The sequence below is a fragment of the Zootoca vivipara genome, chromosome 15, assembly GCF_965207765.1.
Source record: "Zootoca vivipara chromosome 15, rZooViv2.hap1.1, whole genome shotgun sequence".
Lineage (NCBI taxonomy): Eukaryota > Metazoa > Chordata > Lepidosauria > Squamata > Lacertidae > Zootoca > Zootoca vivipara.
In genome coordinates, this window is record NC_142598.1 from 16898698 (window position 1) to 16919607 (window position 20910).

General features: G+C 42.1%; 3 protein-coding genes across 3 annotated transcripts; all 3 read right to left on the reverse strand.

Annotated features, from left to right (window-relative positions):
* Nucleotides 1-8250: 8250 nt before the first annotated feature.
* Nucleotides 8251-10700, reverse strand: LOC118075298 (taste receptor type 2 member 40-like). Its single transcript, XM_088658685.1, has one exon. It carries the CDS (start codon nt 10174-10176, stop codon nt 9265-9267), a length of 912 nt encoding a protein of 303 aa, XP_088514811.1. The 5' UTR covers nt 10177-10700; the 3' UTR covers nt 8251-9264.
* Nucleotide 10701: 1 nt separating this feature from the next.
* On the reverse strand, nt 10702-13613 carry LOC118079007 (taste receptor type 2 member 8-like). The gene has a single exon (XM_088658684.1). It carries the CDS (start codon nt 13343-13345, stop codon nt 12431-12433), a length of 915 nt encoding a protein of 304 aa, XP_088514810.1. The 5' UTR covers nt 13346-13613; the 3' UTR covers nt 10702-12430.
* A 2869-nt stretch (nt 13614-16482) lies between these two features.
* On the reverse strand, nt 16483-17166 carry LOC148683395 (taste receptor type 2 member 41-like). Its single transcript, XM_088658937.1, has one exon. The coding sequence runs from the start codon at nt 17164-17166 to the stop codon at nt 16483-16485; it is 684 nt and encodes a 227-aa protein (XP_088515063.1).
* Between the last annotated feature and the right edge of the window lie 3744 nt (nt 17167-20910).

The window sequence follows — 20910 nt, forward strand, 5'->3', positions numbered from 1 at the left end:
CCAGGGATTTATTTTCACTTGAGTAAAACATTTATCTTTTAAAAAACAAACAATCTTCCTTTGCTATTTCTGGTATCCTAAATCTACATTTAAAAAGAATTTATTTGAAATAACTGACATATTGATACATTCTGCACGACAATGAGGTATAGTATTTATTGTGTGTTTCCTACTTTCCTTACTCTAACAGCCCCAAGGATTGAACTTTGTTTGGATAGAAAGCCAAAAACAAAACAAAACAAAACAAAAACAACCCTCATCCCCAAAAAACAACCACCACTAGGAACTTACAGTGATTTTGCAATAGCTAATTTATTTAGAAATATTCTGTTAAGAACATACAAAGTCTCTAAGCAGTGAGAAGTTTCAGAGGTTCGGTTTCCTTTGGAATGTGATTAGAGGGATGCTTGATGGCATTTTGAAATAGTTGTGCTTACTTAGAAATATACAAGTAGAAGACAGGTGAAAATTTAGCATTAAGCACTCCGACAGATGTCTAATAGTTCTCGGCACCCCCATCAGATTTTCAGAGAGACAGTCAGCACCACCCTATCCTTTTAGAAATCAATTCAGCACTCTCTCGCTCTCATTTCCTAGACTCGAGCTAGGTACAAATTAGCGGCTTGTCCCTCACCCGGACCACTGCATCTCAAGTCAAAAGCGGGTGGGGATGTCTTCAACCGTTGTGCAATACCTGATTTGTTTCCTTGCAACGCATCGCCCCCAAGTTCTCCAATTCAGTGGGGTGTCATGTGTGCATGCTGAACAGCTGGTCAAAAAATATACATCTCAGCTTAGCTGCCTCTTCCCACAGGGACCAACGTGGATCCTGCTGTTGTCATCCAAGGCCCTTATTTGTGTTCCTCCTGTGTGGAAACTTTGGAGGGTGGTGACATGGTAATAGGCCTGCTCAGTGGTGGCCCCTCACTTGTGGAATGTTCTCCCCAGGGAGGCAGGCATGCTGCCACCTTCATCCAGTTTTAGTTCTTTTATTTCCGCCTGGCTTTAGTTTGAGTTGCTTTTTTTAGTGTAAGTCTCTTTGAATTACTTGGGAAGGAAATGGACTAGCAAGCATAATAACTGAATAAAATTTAAAAAAAGAAACCACAACTTGCAGCTTTCTATCAGATGGAAGCTGGTTTGAGGGGAAACACGCTGAACACCAGGATTTCTCAAGAAGCTGCAGGTCACATATGGATTGTGGCTTCAGTCATGTGTAAAGGTAAAGGTAAAGGGACCCTTGACCATTAGGTCCAGTCACGAATGACTCTGGGGTTGTGGCGCTCATCTTGCTTTACTGGCTGAGGGAGCCAGCATACAGCTTCCGGGTCATGTGGCCAGCATGACTAAGCCGCTTCTGGCGAAACCAGAGCAGTGCACGGAAATGCCATTTACCTTCCCGCTGGAGTGGTACCTATTTATCTACTTGCACTTTGACGTGCTTTCGAACTGCTAGGTGGGCAGGAGCTGGGACCAAGCAACAGGAGCTCACCCCGTCGCGGGGATTCGAACCGCCGACCTTCTGATCGGCAAGCCCTAGGCTCTGTGGTTTAGACATATGTACTTGGATTCAAACACCAGTGGTGGGAGTGCACTAGAGTTAGAGGAAAATGGTAATGTGTACACAGCCTGACTCAAAACTGTCGGGCTTTTGTTATTTATACAGATCCCTTGCTTGCAGCACTTGCTTTTCAGGAACAATATCTGTATATTCCTTAGTCACTCTCTACCACCCACCTGCAAACATTTGAATAAATGATACATCTATGAAAGTAATCTTCAAAATTCCTCCTTGTTAAGCTGGTTTAGCAGATCCCAGACTTAAAACCACAGAATTGGAAAGTGCCCTAGGAGATTATCTCCTACTTCAGGCAGAAGATTCCCCCCACAAAAGCTGGATCCTCTACTTTCGGCTTACTTTGTCTCTTTCCATTCCCATTTCAATGCTGCTTGCTCTCTCTGAGGCACATAACATACAGGTGAATTGCGCATTCAAGGAAAGAACAACACCCATTAAGGAAAAAACAGCACCTTCAGAGCTCTGATTAACCATATACCAGCCACCTCACAATACTGTGTAAATAATGTGGAGGAAGTTAAAATGGATATCTGAAAGTAAAGCACAGAACTAAAAAGGCACCTACATTGGTAGAACACTTGCTTTTCAGTTTTGACATGATAGTGCATTCATTCATTCATTCATTCAAAGCGTCATTCAGCATTTTAGTTGATGTAGCATCTTGATTGATTCCTGTTTCAGTTTGGGACTCATGAAGATCAGTATAATGGCATGGCCAGAGAAATATGCAGCAACCACATTAAAAACAATTAAAAGCACCCAAATGCTGCTAATGCCCATCCGCAACAAAACTATCGACAAGATTTCCACAAAAACGTTAGTTACGTAGAGAACGGAGAAGGAAGCCAGAGCTTTGATGGCATTCAGGTGAACTTCTGTGCTGACATCCCTTGCGCTGTTTCGTAGAAGATTTTTGTGCCTCCACAGAGAAGTTAGTAATAAAATGGATGAGAACAAAAATATCGTGAAGGGAAAGAGATTCGGAAAAATATATAGTAGGGTAAGAAACTCACAGAAATTGAATGTGTTAATTCCTGAGTTAGTGTTATTGCTCGGAAGTGATTCATATAAACTGCATTTAGAAATAACACTAACATTCCCGCCTGTTATTGCCACAGTGCTGGTGATTGCAGAGAAGACCACCGTCCCCAGAAGCAGCCAGGGCAGCAGCCCAGGGAATCTCTGCTTCATTTGGAGGAAGAGAGGGTGGGAGAAGTTGGCAATTTTTACACAGTACAAAACACTGAGCCAAGCGGCAAACCAAAGGCTAGCCGTATTAAGAAATAGCCATGAAAATTCAGATGAAATGTTTAGGTTTGGCATCAGAACAGCGTCCATGAAAAAGAGGTTTATTGTCGCAGCCTGTATTAAAACGGCATGAAATGCAAATCTGAACAAGCCAAGTAAACTCAGAATCAGGTCAGCTGGGGATAGTTTTCGGCTTCTAAACCAGTCAATGCTGTTAACGATAGCAATGAATCCATTTCCCACCATTCCTGTGAGGGTTTCAATCACCAGAAGAACGAAGCCGAACAATTCAAATAAGGCAGGCATCTTTCTGAGCATGAAATAGAAGTGTTTCTTCCAGTGTAATGGGTAATATTATCACAGGCTGATGTTGATGCTGCCCTTTATATGACCAGTGGGGAGCAGAATACTTTTGCCTTCTTTCCAGAATAGAGAAACTTGCAGGGAGGGGAGTGAGCTATTTTCATTTGTTGATTCTGTTCAGATGCAAATTACATCTGGAAAGATTCTATTACTAAATCAAATCATCTGTTATGTTGTCATATTTGCAAATTCGATAGTGGTGCTAAATATCATCTTTGCATCTGACTTAACAAACAGTGATACATGATTCTTTTAGGATTTGTTTATCTTGAATAATGTTTGTTCACCAGTATGATTATTTTTAATCCCTCTGAAAACAGAGACATCTATCAAATGATTTAATAAAATTCTTTGTGTTTGTGAGGGACTTTGTTCTAATTGGTCAGAAAAATAAAGCATGGTGTTTAATTGTGCCAATCGTGCAGATTTTTAAAAAGAATTCATTGTTTTCTAAGTTCTTGCACCTCTTTAAGCAATCAGTGGATTTGTTGCTCAGGTTTTCAACCTTTTTAAGGGACACCTAGCAGGGCCTTAGCTGGCTTTGGCGAACAGCCACGGTAAAAATGTCAATGTTACCTAAGTTCTTACATTTTTTTTCAAGTTCTGCCTATTCCTATCCCTCCTCTTTAGCTAAAGAGATGGCAAAACAAACTCAATGCATTTGTGTTGGGATGCAAAATCTAGGATAAGCAACAAAACTCTCTATGGACATAGAACAAAAGAAGGAATGGGAATGCCTAAGTTAATGTCATACTATGCTGCTTTTCAAATCAAATCCTTGATCCCATTGCTCAGGGGAAGAACAGTCCAGGTCCAACTCGAGATGGTCCCTTCCACACTTTCTGTGAGAGGCCACCCTTTCTTACCTTTGTCCTTGAAGGAAAATGGACAATTCCATTTACAAGATCAGAACCGATGGCATAGAGAACGAGGAGCTAAACACTGGCCTCTTACCCTTCACCACCATTCCTGTTACTGGATCATCCAGCTTTCAAACACAGAGATAAATGTCAACAGTTCAAGGATTGGGAAGAGGTAGGCATTTATACAATCCACATGACCTGCTTCCCAGAGAGAAAACCATTTCCTAAGAGGAACGGCAAGGTAAATTAAAAGTACTACCTGGTTCCAGGTAGCTCAAGCTCATTCTTTTGCACTTTGTTTGGAGCACAAAGGAGAGGCCCTACACACATTTACCTTGTTTGAATCCTTATGCCACAGGGTAGCATATGACCTGAAGGGTGCTGCTTCCCTAATATATAGAAATCTATTCCGGTTCCCAATTAGGGGTCCGGGGACCACTGGTGGTCTGCAGAACACACACAGGGGGTCCGGGGTCCCATCCCTTGCCTCACCACAACTTTTTTTTGGTCATTTCTGCATGGTAATACCACAAATTTTATGGTCTGTTTTAAAACCTTGCAATTTTGCAAGATATTGGCCAAAATTGGTTTTGAAATCACACTAGCAATTTCGACCCAGCAATATGCAGCAATATATCGCTTTTTGCGTGAGGGAGAACAGGGCACCCAGATATCCCACTGTGATCTCAGCCAATAACACTGCTGATCTGAGCTGCCTTCCCTCACGCTGAGGGAAAACAGGGCAGCTGATTGCGAGGCGCTTGCCTTCCGCTCACACTGATCATGTGAAAACAGGGCAGCTGATTGCCCTCACTTCAAGGCACCGTGGCACTACCTTCCACGGTGTAGCAGAAAAGCAGCAGCAGCCACAGTGGACCTGCATCTGTGCTGGCTGCCACCGCTGGCTACTCCGCTGACAACAGCTTGATGCATCCCCCATCCCCTTCCATTCAAACCATGTGGTGGAGGTCACTCCGCTTCCTCTCCACCCTCCACCCATCCGTTCTCTGTGACTGCTCCTTCCCTCATCCCCACGCCTGATCTCCAATTACAGACATTGCGATTTATTGGAATATTGCAATGTTTAGCTGTTGATATATCACGATGTTGAACACCAGATATTGCTCTGCCCTAGTTTGTTGTTCTACTATACCTAAAATCCTTTGCTTATTAGGGGCTACCCCACATTTTGTTCAAAATTTTGCTTTGCAGATAACTCTACCATTGAGTTATCAATATTTTCATAAGTAGGGGGTCCGTGGCTTGGCTTTTGAAAAATAGGGGTCCTCAGTAATTAGCTCTTTCAGAGAGCTAATTACTGAGGACCCACTATTTTTCAAAATATGGTCTGAAGCTCAACATCAAAAAAACTAAGATCATGGCCACTGGTCCCATCACCTCTTGGTAAATGGAAGGGGAAGAAATGGAGGCAGTGAGAGATTTTACTTTCTTGGGCTCCATGATCACTGCACATAGTGACAGCAGTCACGAAATTAAAAGACACCTGCTTCTTGGGAGAAAAGCAATGACAAACCTAGCCAGTATCTTAAAAAGCAGAGACATCACCTTACTGACAAAGGTCCGTATAGTTAAAGCTATGGTTTTCCCAGTGGTGATGTATGGAAGTGAGAGCTGGACCATAAAGATGACTGATCGCCAAAGAATTGATGCTTTTGAATTATGGTGCTGGAGGAGACTCTTGAGAGTCCCATGGACTGCAAGAAGATCAAACCTATCTATTCTGAAGGAAATCAGCCCTGAGTGCTCACTGGAAGGACAGATCCTGAAGCTGAGGCTCCAATACTTTGGCCACCTCATGAGAAGAGAAGACTCCCTGGAAAAGACCCTGATGCTGGGAAAGATTGAGGGCACTAGGAGAAGGGGATGACAGAGGATGAGATGGTTGGACAGTGTTCTCAAAGCTACCAACATGAGTTTGACCAAACTGCGGGAGGCAGTGGAAGACAGGAGGGCCTGGCGTGCTCTGGTCCATGGGGTCACGAAGAGTCGGACATGACTAAACGACTAAACAACAACAACAGTAATTAGCTAATTGGGAACCGCTGTATTAGATCATGATGCGGGGGATACCAGAGGCCATCAAACTGCAAGGGAATCAGGCCACCCAAGATCACAAATGGGAGGGTATCTGGACCACTACCCCCCCTTAAAACCATCTCTGCTCACTTACAGGAGGCCTCACTCAAGGTCATGCTCCAATGGCACTGGATGCCAGTCAAGCTACCAAAAAAATAATCCCTCCCTTTCCCCTTTATGTCGGAAGGGTTGTGGAAAACTTGGCTTATTTTTCATGTTTGGTGGGAATGACCCCATGTTAAAAACTTTTGGAACAGAGTATTCTCCATTATATCCATAATTACAAGCCAAACCTCTTAGTGCTACTACCTTTGGACATAGGCTGGATCTACACAGATATTTAAAAACGCTATAAAAACACTATGAATAAATAAATATATGCAACTTGCCATCAAGCTCTATGGCACCATCTGATGTCCCAATGTTATAATTGCAGCTGTGTAGCTGAGTCCAACAGACTTAAACCCCATTCTGCACCACAGAGAATTAGTAGGCCTCTTATTGACTGCAGCACATTTAGCGATAGCTTATCAGTGGAAGTACCAGACTGAAACACCTCTGAACATATGGGAAAAACATATTTGGATGTCTCACAAGACACAGGAGGGCAATTAAAGGCGTAACAAAGAGACACCTTCCAAGAAACGTGGACCCCATTCTTTAATTATGTTAATGACCAAAATGGGTCAACTTTGTGAGCATGAAATAAAAGTGTTTCATCCACTGTAATGTGTAATATTTGCACTGTCTGCTGCCACCAGCATGCTTTATTTATATGAGCCGTGCAGAGTACAACACTTCTGCCTTCTCCTTAGAACGGAAAAACTTGTAGAGTAGAGGGAGCTTTTCTCATTTGTTGATTTCTGTTCTGATGCAAATCACACCTGGAAGCACTCTATTGTTTAATCTATAATATCTGTTCTGACATCATATTTGCGAATTTTCCAGAGGTGCTAAATATCATATTTGCATCTGGTGTAACAAACAGGGATTTGCGATTCTTTCAGGATTTGTTTATTTTGATTAATGTCCGTCCCCACCCCAGTATTAGTAGTTTCAATCCATCCAAAAACATAGCTGTTTATCAAAGGACAAGTTTATCGCATTTGTGAGTGGTTCTAATTAGTTGGATAACTAAAAGATTAACTAGTTTGATAATAAAAAATGTTATTTTATGCATGCCAATAGGAGGGGTGTTTATAATTATACTTCCTAGAAAAGTCGGAATTGGGGGAATTAACCATCAGGAGGTGTAAATCCAACATAATTCTTTCTCCAAGTTTTCTGCCTTTATAGAGAGATTTTACAGAAGCATACAGGTGATGCCCCTGCCCTGGGAATTGTAATACATTCAGGGTGCTAGGTTAGACCAAGGATAGGGAAAATCAGTCTCAGGGAACCAAAGCAGCTGTCCAAGCCTCTTTCTCAGGCCACCCCTCTCCACTTCTGATTTTCAGTGTCCGTTCATTCTTTTTATGGTGTGTGGTTTTTTAAAAAATGTTTCTTTGGATGGAATGAAAGTGCAAAGGTGGTGGGAGGGCACTCATCTCAGCCCTTCTTCCTTGCCCCCTCCCCAGTTTGCCTCCTCTTCCCATTTTGCTGACTGACCACTCTCTTGCATTTGCACCATGGCTTACTGGCTGAAGACTGAAGTGACTTCCTTGCAAAGCTGGGAGCCTGCCCATCCCGAGACAGATTCAAACTAACATAACCTTTAAATACTCATTTGGGAAAGTGAAATAAACCAAAATATAATTAAATGTGTTTCAACCAGTGGCCCATCAAACATGTATACAATATATAAGATATGCAAAGAATTTACATTCAACACAAAAATGATTAAAATGCTCTTAAATAACACACACACACACACACACACACACACACACACACACACACACTAAAACAGGCATTGACCCTCTGTCTCCCTTTGCTATTCCCTCTATTTTATTTTAAATCTTCAGTTTTAAAAAAAATCCTTAAAACTGCTGACATCTTGATAGACTGTGACCTTTTATTGTGTATGAAAATGGGGTCTAGTATTCACTGTGTGAATACAGTGTGAATACTGTGTGAGAAAAAAAAGAGAGAAAAGCAAAGTGACTTTGCAATAGCTATTTTATTTAGACATATAATGCTAAAAACACACGAAGTATCCAAGCAGTGAGTTGTTTCAGAGGTTCTAGTGCTTTCCTGGTTTGATACCTTTGTAATGAAGTCAACCGGGGCTTGCTGGTATTTTATTATTTAGAAAGATGGAGGCAGAAGACAGGTGAGAGCTTAGCGTTAAACACCCTAATGTGTCTCATAGCTCTTGGCTCCCCAGTCAGACTTTCAGAGAGACGGCCAACACCACCAGCTCTTTTCAGAGAGCAGCTCTCTGCACATGCTATGTCTCTCCCAGCCTCATCCCATTTCAAAGAGTTGGGCTACATACACATTCCCGGCTTAAAATGCAGCAAGGTTATTCCCCCCCCACTGCATTTCAAGCCACATTTTTCTGTTGCAGCACATACCCGAAAGATGTGGGGACAGGGTGAAGCCCTCCCCCCAATCTTGAGGGGCCAGGCCTCCCCAGAGTGGTGTTGAGCCTCATTGCGCCTCACGGTCTCCTCCTGACACATGTGATATCACAAACACGCCAGAGGCCCCCAATGTCAGGCGGAACTCAGCACCTCTGTCAACTGGGTGCTGGCCCCCCCGCCAGATGCACTTTTTATTACCCTGATGCAGACCCAAGCAATGCCTGCTGACGTGGCTGGACCCTGGAGATGCTCTGCCTGTGATGGACCATTTTACAGGCAAGGTTACGATCTGGAAATTCCTTTGGTAGCATAATTGGTGTTCAGTTTTGACATAATAGTGAACCATTAAGCAAACGGAGTAAATGTGGTATCATAAAATGCAGACTTTGAGGGCATACGCAGCAGGAAGTTCTCCTGTTCAAACTTCCTTTCAATGGCTTGCCAGTCTTGTGCAGGATAACATCTGGTAGACTGTCCTCAGTGTCTATGTGCACCTGCACACCAACAGAGAGACAGGCATCATTGTTCTTCCAAATGAGTATGCCATTTCCATAAGGTCCTGGTAGCCTTTAAGATGGCGTGTCTTCATTCAGCATTGTAGTTGATGTAGCATCTTGATTAATTCCCGTTTCAGTTTAGGATTCACGAAGATCAAGATAATGGCATGGCCAGAGGAATATAGAGCAATCACATTAAACAGAATTATTGTTATCCAATCATCTTTACTGTCCATCCAGAACAGGACTATGTCCAAAAACTCCATACAAAAATTGGATACATAGAGAATGGAGAAAGAAGCCAGAGCTTTGATGGCATTCAGGTGAGCTTCTGTGCTGACATCCCTTGCAGTGTTATGTAGAAGGTTTTTGTGTCTCCACAGGGAAGTTAGCACTAAGACAGATGAGGACAAAAATACCACAAAGGAAAAGAAATCTGGAACAATATAAAGATGGATGAGATACTTACAGAAGTCAGACATTACATTTCCCGAATTGCTGTTATTGCTTAGATGTGATTCAAATAATCTACATTTAGATATGATAGTACTGCCTGTTACTGTGACGGTGGTGACAATTGCAGAGAAGACCACTGTCCCCAGAAGCAGCCAAGGAATCAGCCCAGGGAATCTCCGCTTTATTTGGAGGAAGAGAGGGTGGGAGAAGTTAGTGATTTTTACGCAGTACAAAATACTGAGCCAAGTGGCAAACCAAAGGTCAGCAGTATTAACAAATGCCCATGAGGCATCAAATGCAATAAATACATCCCTCTTCTGAAAAGTGTCCTTGAAAAAGAGTAGGAAAATTGCATTCTGTATCACAATGGCAAGAAATGCCAATCTGAACAAGCTAAGACAACTCAGGATCTTGTCGGCTGGGGATAGTTTTCGGCTTCTAAACCAGTCAATGAAGTTAGCAATAGCAATAAATCCATTTCCCACCATTCCTGTGAAGGTCACAATAACGAGAAGGACAAAGCTGAACAATTCAGGTAAGGTAGACATATTTGTAAGCACAAAATAACTGTTTTTCCCCACCGTAATGTGTTGTATTTGCACCGCCTGTTACTGATGCTGTCCTTTATTTATCTGAGCAATGTAGAAACCTTCTGTGTAGGTTGGGAAACTGTAGAGAGTGGAGGGAGCTATTTTCATTTGTTGACTCTGTTCAGATGCAAATCACACCTGGAAACATTCTTAGTAATTCAATATCATCTTTCTTGATATTTGCAAAATCCACAGCGGTGCTAAAATATCATATTGGCATCTGGCTTAACAAAGAATGATATCATTCTTTGTTAAGCCAGATGCCAATATGATATTTGGCATCTGAAGAAAACAGGGGTGTTCAAGTTGAAGGTCCACCACACACAAAGGCTGGATCCCCCACTTTCAGCTCACTCTTTCCATTCTCATTTCAATGTTGCTTGCTCTCTTTGAGGCATATATTCCACAAGTGAACTGACAATTTTAAGGAAAGGGTCACAGACATTAAGAAACACCAACAATTTTACAGTTCTGATTATTCATACACCAGCCACCTCAAAATATGTAAATAATTTGGAAAAAGTTAATATGGCTAGGTAAAGGTAAAAGGACACCAAACCATTAGGTCCAACCCGCGGATGACTCTGGGGTTGTGGCGCTCATCTCGCTTTACTGGCCGAGGGAGCCGGCGTACAGCTTCCGCTTCTGGTGAACCAGAGCAGTGCACGGAAACGCTGTTTACCCTCCCATCTGAGTGGTACCTATTTATCTACTTGCACTTGGACGTGCTTTCAAACTGCTATGTTGGCAGAAGCTGGGACCGAGCAACAGGAGCTCACCCTGTCTGATCAGCAAGCCCTAGGCTCAGTGGTTTAACCCACAGTGCCACCCGCATCCCCAGAGTCATCTGATAGCAAAAGATGGAACTGAAGTGGAACATTGACTGCTGGAATGATTGCTGTTCGGTTTTCACACAAATCATTAAGCAAACATAGTAAACACCAGTGCTTTTTTGTGGGGCACTCTAGGGCAAACAAAGGGGGTGCTGGGGACCTGGGGACCCACAACACTTTTTTGGTTGGTGCTCAGCCCCCACACCGTGGGGCCTTTGATGCAACTTCTGATGCTTTGTGGGGCCTCAAAAGTCACACCAGAGATATTGGAGATATTGTAATCTTAAGATGTATTTTAACTAATTGATTGCCTGTTTTTATGTTCTTATGTCCTTTGTATACTGTGTTAGTTTTATGATGTTAGCCACCCTGAGGCCCGGCTCCAGCTGGGGAGGGTGGGGTACAAATAAAAATTTATTAGTAGTAGTATTATTCCCGAGACCTCCAATGCGACTTCCGGGAGAAACTGGAAGTTGTGTTCAAAATTTGTGTCCAAGGCCTTGTGGGACCTCGGAGATTGTGTCCAAGGCCTCACAAAGCTCTGACGTGGCTTCCGGTTTTCCCCAGAAGAAACCTTGGCCACAACTTCCAGGGGTCTCAGTTGGCACTGTGGTGCACACGACGTAACGTGACACAATGGCATCAACGTTGCAATGTGAAATCATGATGTCACGTTGCATCACATGCGCTGCTGGGCACACATAATCTGGGGCCCCTCCTCAAGGGTACACAGTACCAGAACCTTTGCACCAGTAAACAGAGTATAAAAACAAATGCAGACTTAGAATAATAGAGTTGGAAGAGACCACAAGGGCCATCCACTCCAACCCCCTGCTGAGCAGGAAACACCATCAAAGCATTCTTGACATATACCTGTCAAGCCTCTGCTTAAAGACCTCCAAAGAAGGAGACTCCACCACACTCCTTGGTAGCAAGGACATACTTCAAGGGCATACCCGGCAGAATGGCATACCTACCCCGCAGAATGACACAATGGGTCAGTGGGTGCAATGGGGGAGTGCATCTGGCTGTTAACCAGGAGGTTGGTGGTTCGAACCCACCCAGGGACACCTGTAGGCAGGATTCCTGCACTGCAATGGGTTGGACTTGATGCCCCGCAGGGTCACTTCCAACTCTACAATTCTATGATTCTAGCATTCTATGTCTGCAAGGGCTTGTCAGTTTTGTGCAGCAGAACTTCTGCTAAACTGTGCCCTGCACATGCACAGACAATATCGTTCTTGCAATAGAGGAGGCAAAATTGGTAGCCAACAGAGAGACAGGCAGTACTGTTCTTGCAAATGAGGATACCACTTCCATAAGGTCTTGGTAGCCCCTAAGACGGTGGCTTCATTCACCCTGTGAGACGGTGGCTTCATTCAGCATTTTAGTTGATGTAGCATCTTGACTGATTCCTGTTTCAGTTTGGGATTAATGAAGATCAGGATAATGGCATGGCCAGAGGAATATGCAGCAACCACATGAAGTAACAAAAAATTCATCCCAGTGGCTTGCATGCCATTCCAAGAGAAGAACACTGCCAATATTTCCACAAAAAAGCTAGATACGTAGAGAATGGAGAAAGAAGCCAGGGCTTTGATGGCATTCAGGTGAACTTCGGTGCTGACATCCCTTGCGCTGTTTCGTAGAAGATTTTTGTGCCTCCACAGAGAAGTTAGCAATAAAATGGATGCGGAGAAAAATATAATGAAGGGAAAGAACTGTGGAACAACATATAGAAGGATGGAATACTTACAAAAGTCTGATGTATTAATTCCTGAGTCAGTGTTATTGTTTAGAAGTGATTCAATTGTCTTGCATTCAGACATGAGTCTACTAAGCATTATTTCCTTGATGGTGGTGATGATTGCAGAGAAGACCACAGTCCCCAGAAGCAGCCAAGGCACCATCCCAGGGAATCTCCGCTTCATTTGGAGGAAGAGAGGGTGGGAGAAGTTGGCAATCTTTGCACAGTACAAAATACTGAGCAAAGTGGCAAACCAAAGGTTAGCAGTATTAACAAATGTCCATGAGGCACTGCATGCAATATATACGTTCCTCAACAGGAAAGTATCTGTGAAAAAGAGGAGAAGAATTGCAGTCTGTATTCCAATTGCATGAAATGCGAATCTGAACAAGCCAAGACAACTCAGGATCATGTCGGCTGCGGATAGTTTTCTGCTGCTAAACCAGTCAATGTAGTTAATGATAGCAATAAATCCATTTCCCACCATTCCTATGAGGGTTTCAATAACCAGAAGAATGAAGCCAAACAATCCAAATAAGGTAGGCATCTTTCTGACCACGAAATAAAAGTGTCTTCCCAGTGTAATGTTTAATATTAGCAGAGTCTGCTGCTTATGATGTCTTTTATATGAGCAGTGGAGAGCAGAATACTTCTGCCTTCTTTCGAGACCAGAACAATTTGCAGGGAGAGGAGCAAGCTATTTTCAGTTGTTGATTTTGCTCAGATGCAAATCACACCTGGAAAGATTCTCTTCCTAAATCTATATCATATTTTCTGCTGTCATTTTTGCAAATTCGACATTGGTGCTAAATATCCTCTTTGCATCTGGCTTAACAATGATAGATTATTCTTTTGCGTGTTCAGACCCAGAAACCTCCCCCCTAAATAAATTCACACATGACTCAAATTTTTGGTTTGGTTTTTGGCAGAATTTAGGCCACAACTTTATTGATTACAGAAATTGAGTGGTTGCATAGGCTCTGGTTCGACTAGCTCCCTGCACCCTTGCAGGTAGTGCTGACCCAGGACACCAGCATAGGTCAGCCAAGGGTGAACACCCGAATAGGCATAAAGCCGGAAACAAGCTATGTCCGCCACCCAGATGTTCCCCTGGACTCAGGCACAGGTACAACCCCCTCACAGGGTTGGCCAAACCTTTTGAGTCCCTGGATTCCTTTAACAGAATACCCTTCACATAGGGATGGTGAGAGCATTCTTCCATCCCTATCACCTGAACCAGTGCCTATCCGCAACCTTACAAGTTCTGACGGTTTGCTACACGGTAGGCGAAACCCAAACGGCACCAGCCAATCAGCCAAGTGGGGGAAATTCCTGCCGTTCCCCTGTCCCAATGACACATGACACACGACGGCATAGCAAGGTGATGCGCAACAAACCCTGAAGGTAGGGAGAGGTGGGCAGGAGTTCCGAATGCATGTACCGAAAGAGGAAGCTCTGGGACACGTGCATGGGCATATATAGGTCCCTCGATCCGTTTGGAATGTGCCCCATTGGTCAGATTGAACCCAACATGGAGGGACCTACCAATCGGGTGTTGTGGCTGACCAATCTTACCCACCCACAACAAAGGGTGTCAGTATTCAGGTCTCACCACAACACATGCCCTCTTTGAAGGAGGACTGAATTTATGATATCTATATTTTGATTAATGTTTGTTCACCAGTATTTTTATTTTTAATCCATCTGAAAACAGAGATGTTTATCAAATGATTGAATAAAATTCACTGTGTTTGTGAAGGACGTTGTTCCAATTGGTAAGAGATATAAAGCAGGGTGTTTAATTATGAGACCAATAAGGAAGCTGTGCAATGTTATGTGCGCCAATATGGACTATTTCTGTGGTTTATTTCTGTAGATAATGACGTCAGTAAAGTGAGATGGTGATGACAGACTTTTGGGTGTGGTGGAGAGGTTAAAGGAGAAAAATAAAATGCTTTGATGTGAATGATATTTGGACTAGGGGGAGTTGAGGGTTTAGTTATTTTGTTCATTTGCTAAGCAGGGAATCCGAGTATCGCTTTGTTTATTATTAGAGTTTTTTAATATAAATGATATTATATGAAATCTTAATGTATTATATTATTCTTTCCTCCCTATAGTACTTTCCTCCCTATAGTAATATGTATTTTGTGTGTGTGTGTGCGTGTATGTATATATACCGTATATTACGACCCAGCGTATAAGACGACCCCTGACTTTTGAGAAGATTTTCCTGGGATAAAAAGTAGCAATATATATATATATATATATATATATATATATATATATATATATATATATATATATTGCTGTAAGTCACTTGGAGACCTTTGGATGAGAAGTGACTAATGTCTAATAAAGAGAGGAGCAAGCTTTTGTCAATTGTTTATTGCATTCAGATGCAAATCACACCTGGAAAGATTGTATTATTATCTTGATATCATAAGATATACAAAGATATATAAGATTTGCAAGATATACACATATATGAAAGATATACAAGGAATACACCCATTCAAACCATCCAAATAATTAAAAAAAGAAAAGTGATTATTATTACATTATTACACAACAAAAATGTTAAAGCAGGCAGTGGTCCTCCACCTCGTTTTGCTATTCCCTTTATTTTATTGTTATGGGCCACCCCAATCTTTGCTGAGCTGTAGCAAGAGATTTCAGGGGTCTTGGCACTTAACCACAGTTTGTGTTTCCTTGGGGGTGGGGGAAGGGCACAGGGAAGTCTGCAATGTCTTAGAACTATGGTTTATTCACACATGTTTACACCTGAAGTCTTCAGTGGAGGTGGAGTTCATAGCATTAACATCTCAAGAGGGGTTTGTCCTTCCCAGCATCCAAAGCAGCACTCACTTTTCGCTCTGTAACAGCCTGCTCCAGCCAGCCCACATGGCAGATGTCCTACAGTCCCCACCTAGAGTTCTCCCCACTTCCTGATTCTTCTTCCCAGAATCCCCTGATCTCTTGTTTCCTCTCTTGTAAGACAACACTCCCTCTTCCTATGGTGACATCATGCACTGATCTTATCCTGGCAACCTCCCTATGGGCCTGGCTGAGCCTTCTGTTCGGTTGACACCTCCCCTTGGGGGACTAATGGCTGACCATCAGGAGAATTGTTTCTTCAATGTCCCACCATCACCTGGCTGGCCCCATGAGAAAGTTAACAGTAGCTGTTGTTATTCCTTGCTTAGTCCAGGAATCCATGAACACTGACGCTTCTTTGAATGAAGAGATTATGAGGAGTCCCTCCTCCCCCGATTTATAACATTATTTTAAATCTTCATTTTTTTAAAAAAGAATTTCCTTCAAACTACCAACCTAACTTCGAAAGGCATACCCTGCAGAATGGCATACTCTGCAGAATGACACAGTGGGTCAAGGGAGCAATGGGTGAATGCATCTGGGTGTTAACCAGAAGGCTGGTGGTTCGGAGCCACCCAGGGACACCTGTGGGCCGGATTCCTGCACTGCAACGGATTGGACTTGATGCCCCCCGGGGTAACTTCCAACTCAACAATTCTATGAATCTAGGATTCTCTGCCTGCAAGGGCTTGGCAGTTTTGTGCTGCAGAACATCTGCTAGACTGTGTCCTGCAAACCCACATACAGACAATATCATTCTTTAAACAGAGGAGGCAGAATTGGTAGCCTTTAAGATAGTGTCTTCATTCAGCATTTTAGTTGATGTAGCATCTTGATTGATTCCTGTTTCAGTTTGGGATTAATTAAGATCAGGATAATGGCATGGCCAGAGGAATATGCAGCAAGCACATTAATAAATAAAAATTCCACCCCAATGACTTTTATGCCCATCCAAGTGAAGAACCTTGCCAATATTTCCACAAAAAAACTAGATACGTAGAGAATGGAGAAAGAAGCCAGAGCTTTGATGGCATTCAGGTGAACTTCTGTGCTGACATCCCTCACACTGTTTCGTAAATGATTTTTGTGCCTCCACAGAGAAGTTAGCAATAAAATGGATGAGGAGAAAAATATAATGCAGGGAAAGAACTCTGGAACAACATATAGAAGCATGGAATACTTACAAAAGTCAGTAGTCTTAATTCCTGAGTTAGTGTTATTGCTTAGAAGTGATCCATATGAACTGCATTCAGACATGAATCTACTAACAATTATTGCCTCAATGGTGGTGATGATTGCAGAGAAGACCACTGTCCCCAGAAGCAGCCAAGGCACCATCCCAGGGAATCTCCACTTCATTTGGAGGAAGAGAGGGTGGGAGAAGTTGGCAATCTTTACACAGTACAAGACACTGAGCCAAGCAGCAAACCAAAGGTTAGCAGTTTTAAGAAATGTCCATGAGGCACTGTATGCAATATATACATTCCTCATCTGAAAAGTATCTATGAAAAAGAGGAGAAGAATAGCAGTCTGTATTCCAATTGCATGAAATGCTAATCTCAACAAGCTAAGACAACTCAGCATCATGTCGGCTGAGGATAGTTTTCTGCTGGTAAACCAGTCAATGAAGTTAATGATAGCAATAAATCGATTTCCCACCATTCCTATGAGGGTTTCAATAACAAGAAAAATGAAGCCAAACAATTCAAATAAGGTAGGCATCTTTCTGACCACGAAATAAGTGTTTTCCCAGCGTAATGTTTAATATTAGCAGAGTCTGCTGCTTATGATGTCTTTTATATGAGCAGTGGAGAGCAGAATACTTCTGCCTTCTTTCGAGACCAGAACAATTTGCAGGGAGAGGAGCAAGCTATTTTCAGTTGTTGATTTTGCTCAGATGCAAATCACACCTGGAAAGATTCTCTTCCTAAATCTATATCATATTTTCTGCTGTCATTTTTGCAAATTTGACAGTGGTGCTAAATATCCTCTTTGCATCTCGCTTAACAAGCAATGATAGATGATTCATTTACCAATTCTATATTTTGATTAATGTTTGTTCACCAGTATTTTTTTTAATCCATCTGTAAACAGAGATGTTTATCAAATGATTTAATAAAATTCATTGTGTTTGTGAGGGACGTTGTTCCGCTGACTTATAACAGCTGACCTTGATACCAGACTTTTGGGTTGGTTGGAGAGATTAAAGGAGAAAAATAAAATGCTTTTATCTATATCAAAAATGCTGTAAGTCACTTGGAGACCTTTAAATGAGAAGTGACTAATGTCTAATAAATGAATGAAATGAATTAATGCTTCGAGTGGTCAGGGGCCTTTTAACCTCTGGCCCACGTGATGAGCATTTAGTTTGAACGATGGACGACGGTAAACAATTTGCTCAGTGCTTTACTGACAGAATCACTCAGATCTGTTCTGACATGACCATGATGATTGTGGATTTTTGTGATTGTTTAAATGGTGAATCAGTAGGCAAAGTAGGTATTGTTTGAAACCATAATATCGTTCCAGGCTAAGCATTCATCTTTATCACTGAGACTCTACCCAGCAATGACAATTTTAGCTCCTCCCATGTTGACATATCTTTTTTCATTCTAGTCCATGTCTTAAAAATACTGTAATTGTTTGGAAACATCATAGAATTCATAGTTGTTATAGTAAAATTCAAATATTTTACTTTTTTCAACTTGGAGCCCTGTTTTATTCATCAAAATCTTTAGATCTTTTGTAGTCATATTCTTTGTTAATATTTGTATTTTCTGGTGGTTAACCTTAAAGCCTGGTAACATACCAAAATCATTGAGTTTATCCATAAGAGTATCTATTCCTGCAGTGGGTTTTCCAGAAGTAGTATCTAATCACCTGCAAAGGGCTATAATTTATGTTTCTTTTAAAAACTTTTCCCATTTGATACAGTTATCTCCAAAATTCACTTCTTGCAAATCTCTAAACAAAAACATCCCGTTCATATAGCCAAAGGCTTTTTCTGCATCCAAAAAGATTAACACAGTTGGCTTCTCATTGTGCCAATCTAGATACTCCCACATATTTAACACATTTCTAATATTATCTCTCAAATGTCTTTTGGGTAGAAATCCACATTGGTCATGATGAATAAAATCCTGTAAAATCTTCTTTAGTCTTTCTGATTTAGTAAGTTTACCCTGTATGTGAGGAAAGTTGTTCTAATTATTTGGATAATTACAAGATGCTGCGGATGCTGCCCTTTATTTATGTGACCAGGGTACAGCACAATACTTCTACCTTCTGCCCAGTACAGAAGAACTTGTCAAGAGAGGAGCAAACTATTTTCAATTGTTTATTGCATTCAGATGCAAATCACACCTGGAAAGATTGTATTATGAAATTGATATCAGAAGATATACAAAGATATTTAAGATTTACAAGATATACACATATATGAAAGATATACAAGGAGTACACCCATTCAAACCAACCAAATAATTAAAAAGAGAAAAGTGATTGAAGCATTATTAAACAACAAAAATGTTAAAGCAGGCAGTGGTCTTCCACTTCGTTTTGCTATCCGCTTTATTTTATTGTTATGGGTCACCCCGATCTTTGCTGAGCTGTAGCAAGAGATTTCAGGGGTCTTGGCACTTAACCAGAGTTTGTGTTTTCTTGGGGGTGGGGGAAGGGCACAGGGAAGTCTGCAATGTCTTAGAACTATGGTTTATTCACACATGTTTACACCTGAAGTCTTCAGTGGAGGTGGAGTTCATAGCATTAACATCTCAAGAGGGGTTTGTCCTTCCCAGCATCCAAAGCAGCACTCACTTTTCGCTCTGTAACAGCCTGCTCCCGCCAGCCAACATGGCAGATGTCCTCAGTCCCCACCTGGAGTTCTCCTCACTTCCTGATTCTTCTTCCCAGAATCCCCTGATCTCTTGTTTCCTCTCTTGTAAGACACCCCCTCTTTCTGTCGTGATAGCATGCACTGATCTTACCCTGGCAACCTCCATCTGGGCTGGCTGTGCCTTCTGTCTGGTTGACGCCTCCCCTTGAGGGACTAATGGCTGACCATCAGGTGAATTGTTTCTTCAATGTCCCACCATCACCTGGCTGGCACCATGAGAAAGTTAACAGTAGCTGTTGTTATTCCTTGCTTAGTCCAGGAATCCATGAACACTGACGCTTCTTTGAATGAAGAGATTATGAGGAGTCCCTCCTCCCCCGATTTATAACATTATTTTAAATCTTCATTTTTTAAAAAAAGAATTTCCTTCAAACTACCAACCTAACTTCGAAAGGCATACTCTGCAGAATGACACAGTGGGTCAAGGGAGCAATGGGTGAATGCATCTGGGTGTTAACCAGAATGCTGGTGGTTCGGAGCCACCCAGGGACACCTGTGGGCCGGATTCCTGCACTGCAACGGGTTGGACTTGATGCCCCTCGGGGTAACTTCCAACTTCACAATTCTATGAATCTAGGATTCTATGTCTGCAAGGTCTTTGCAGTCTTGTGCAACAGAACCTCTGCTAAACTGTGTCCTACACACCCACAGACAGACAATATTGTTCTTGCAACAGAGGTGGCAGAATTGGTAGCCATTAAGATAGTGGCTTCATTCAGCATTTTAGTTGATGTAGCATCTTGACTGATTCCTGTTTCAGTTTGGGATTAATGAAGATCAGGATAATGGCATGGCCAGAGGAATATGCAGCAACCACATGAAGCAACAAAAAATTCATCTCAATGGCTTCCATGCCATTCCAAGAGAAGAACACTGCCAACATTTCCACAAAAAAGCTAGATATGTAGAGAATGGAGAAAGAAGCCAGAGCTTTGATGGCATTCAGGTGAACTTCTGTGCTGACATCCCTCGCACTGTTTCGTAAATGATTTTTGTGCCTCCACAGAGAAGTTAGCAATAAAATGGATGAGGAGAAAAATATAATGCAGGGAAAGAACTCTGGAACAACATATAGAAGCATGGAATACTTACAAAAGTCAGTAGTCTTAATTCCTGAGTTAGTGTTATTGCTTAGAAGTGATCCATATGAACTGCATTCAGACATGAATCTACTGACCATTATTGCCTCAATGGTGGTGATGATTGCAGAGAAGACCACTGTCCCCAGAAGCAGCCAAGGCACCATCCCAGGGAATCTCCGCTTCATTTGGAGGAAGAGAGGGTGGGAGAAGTTGGCAATCTTTACACAGTACAAGACACTGAGCCAAGCGGCAAACCAA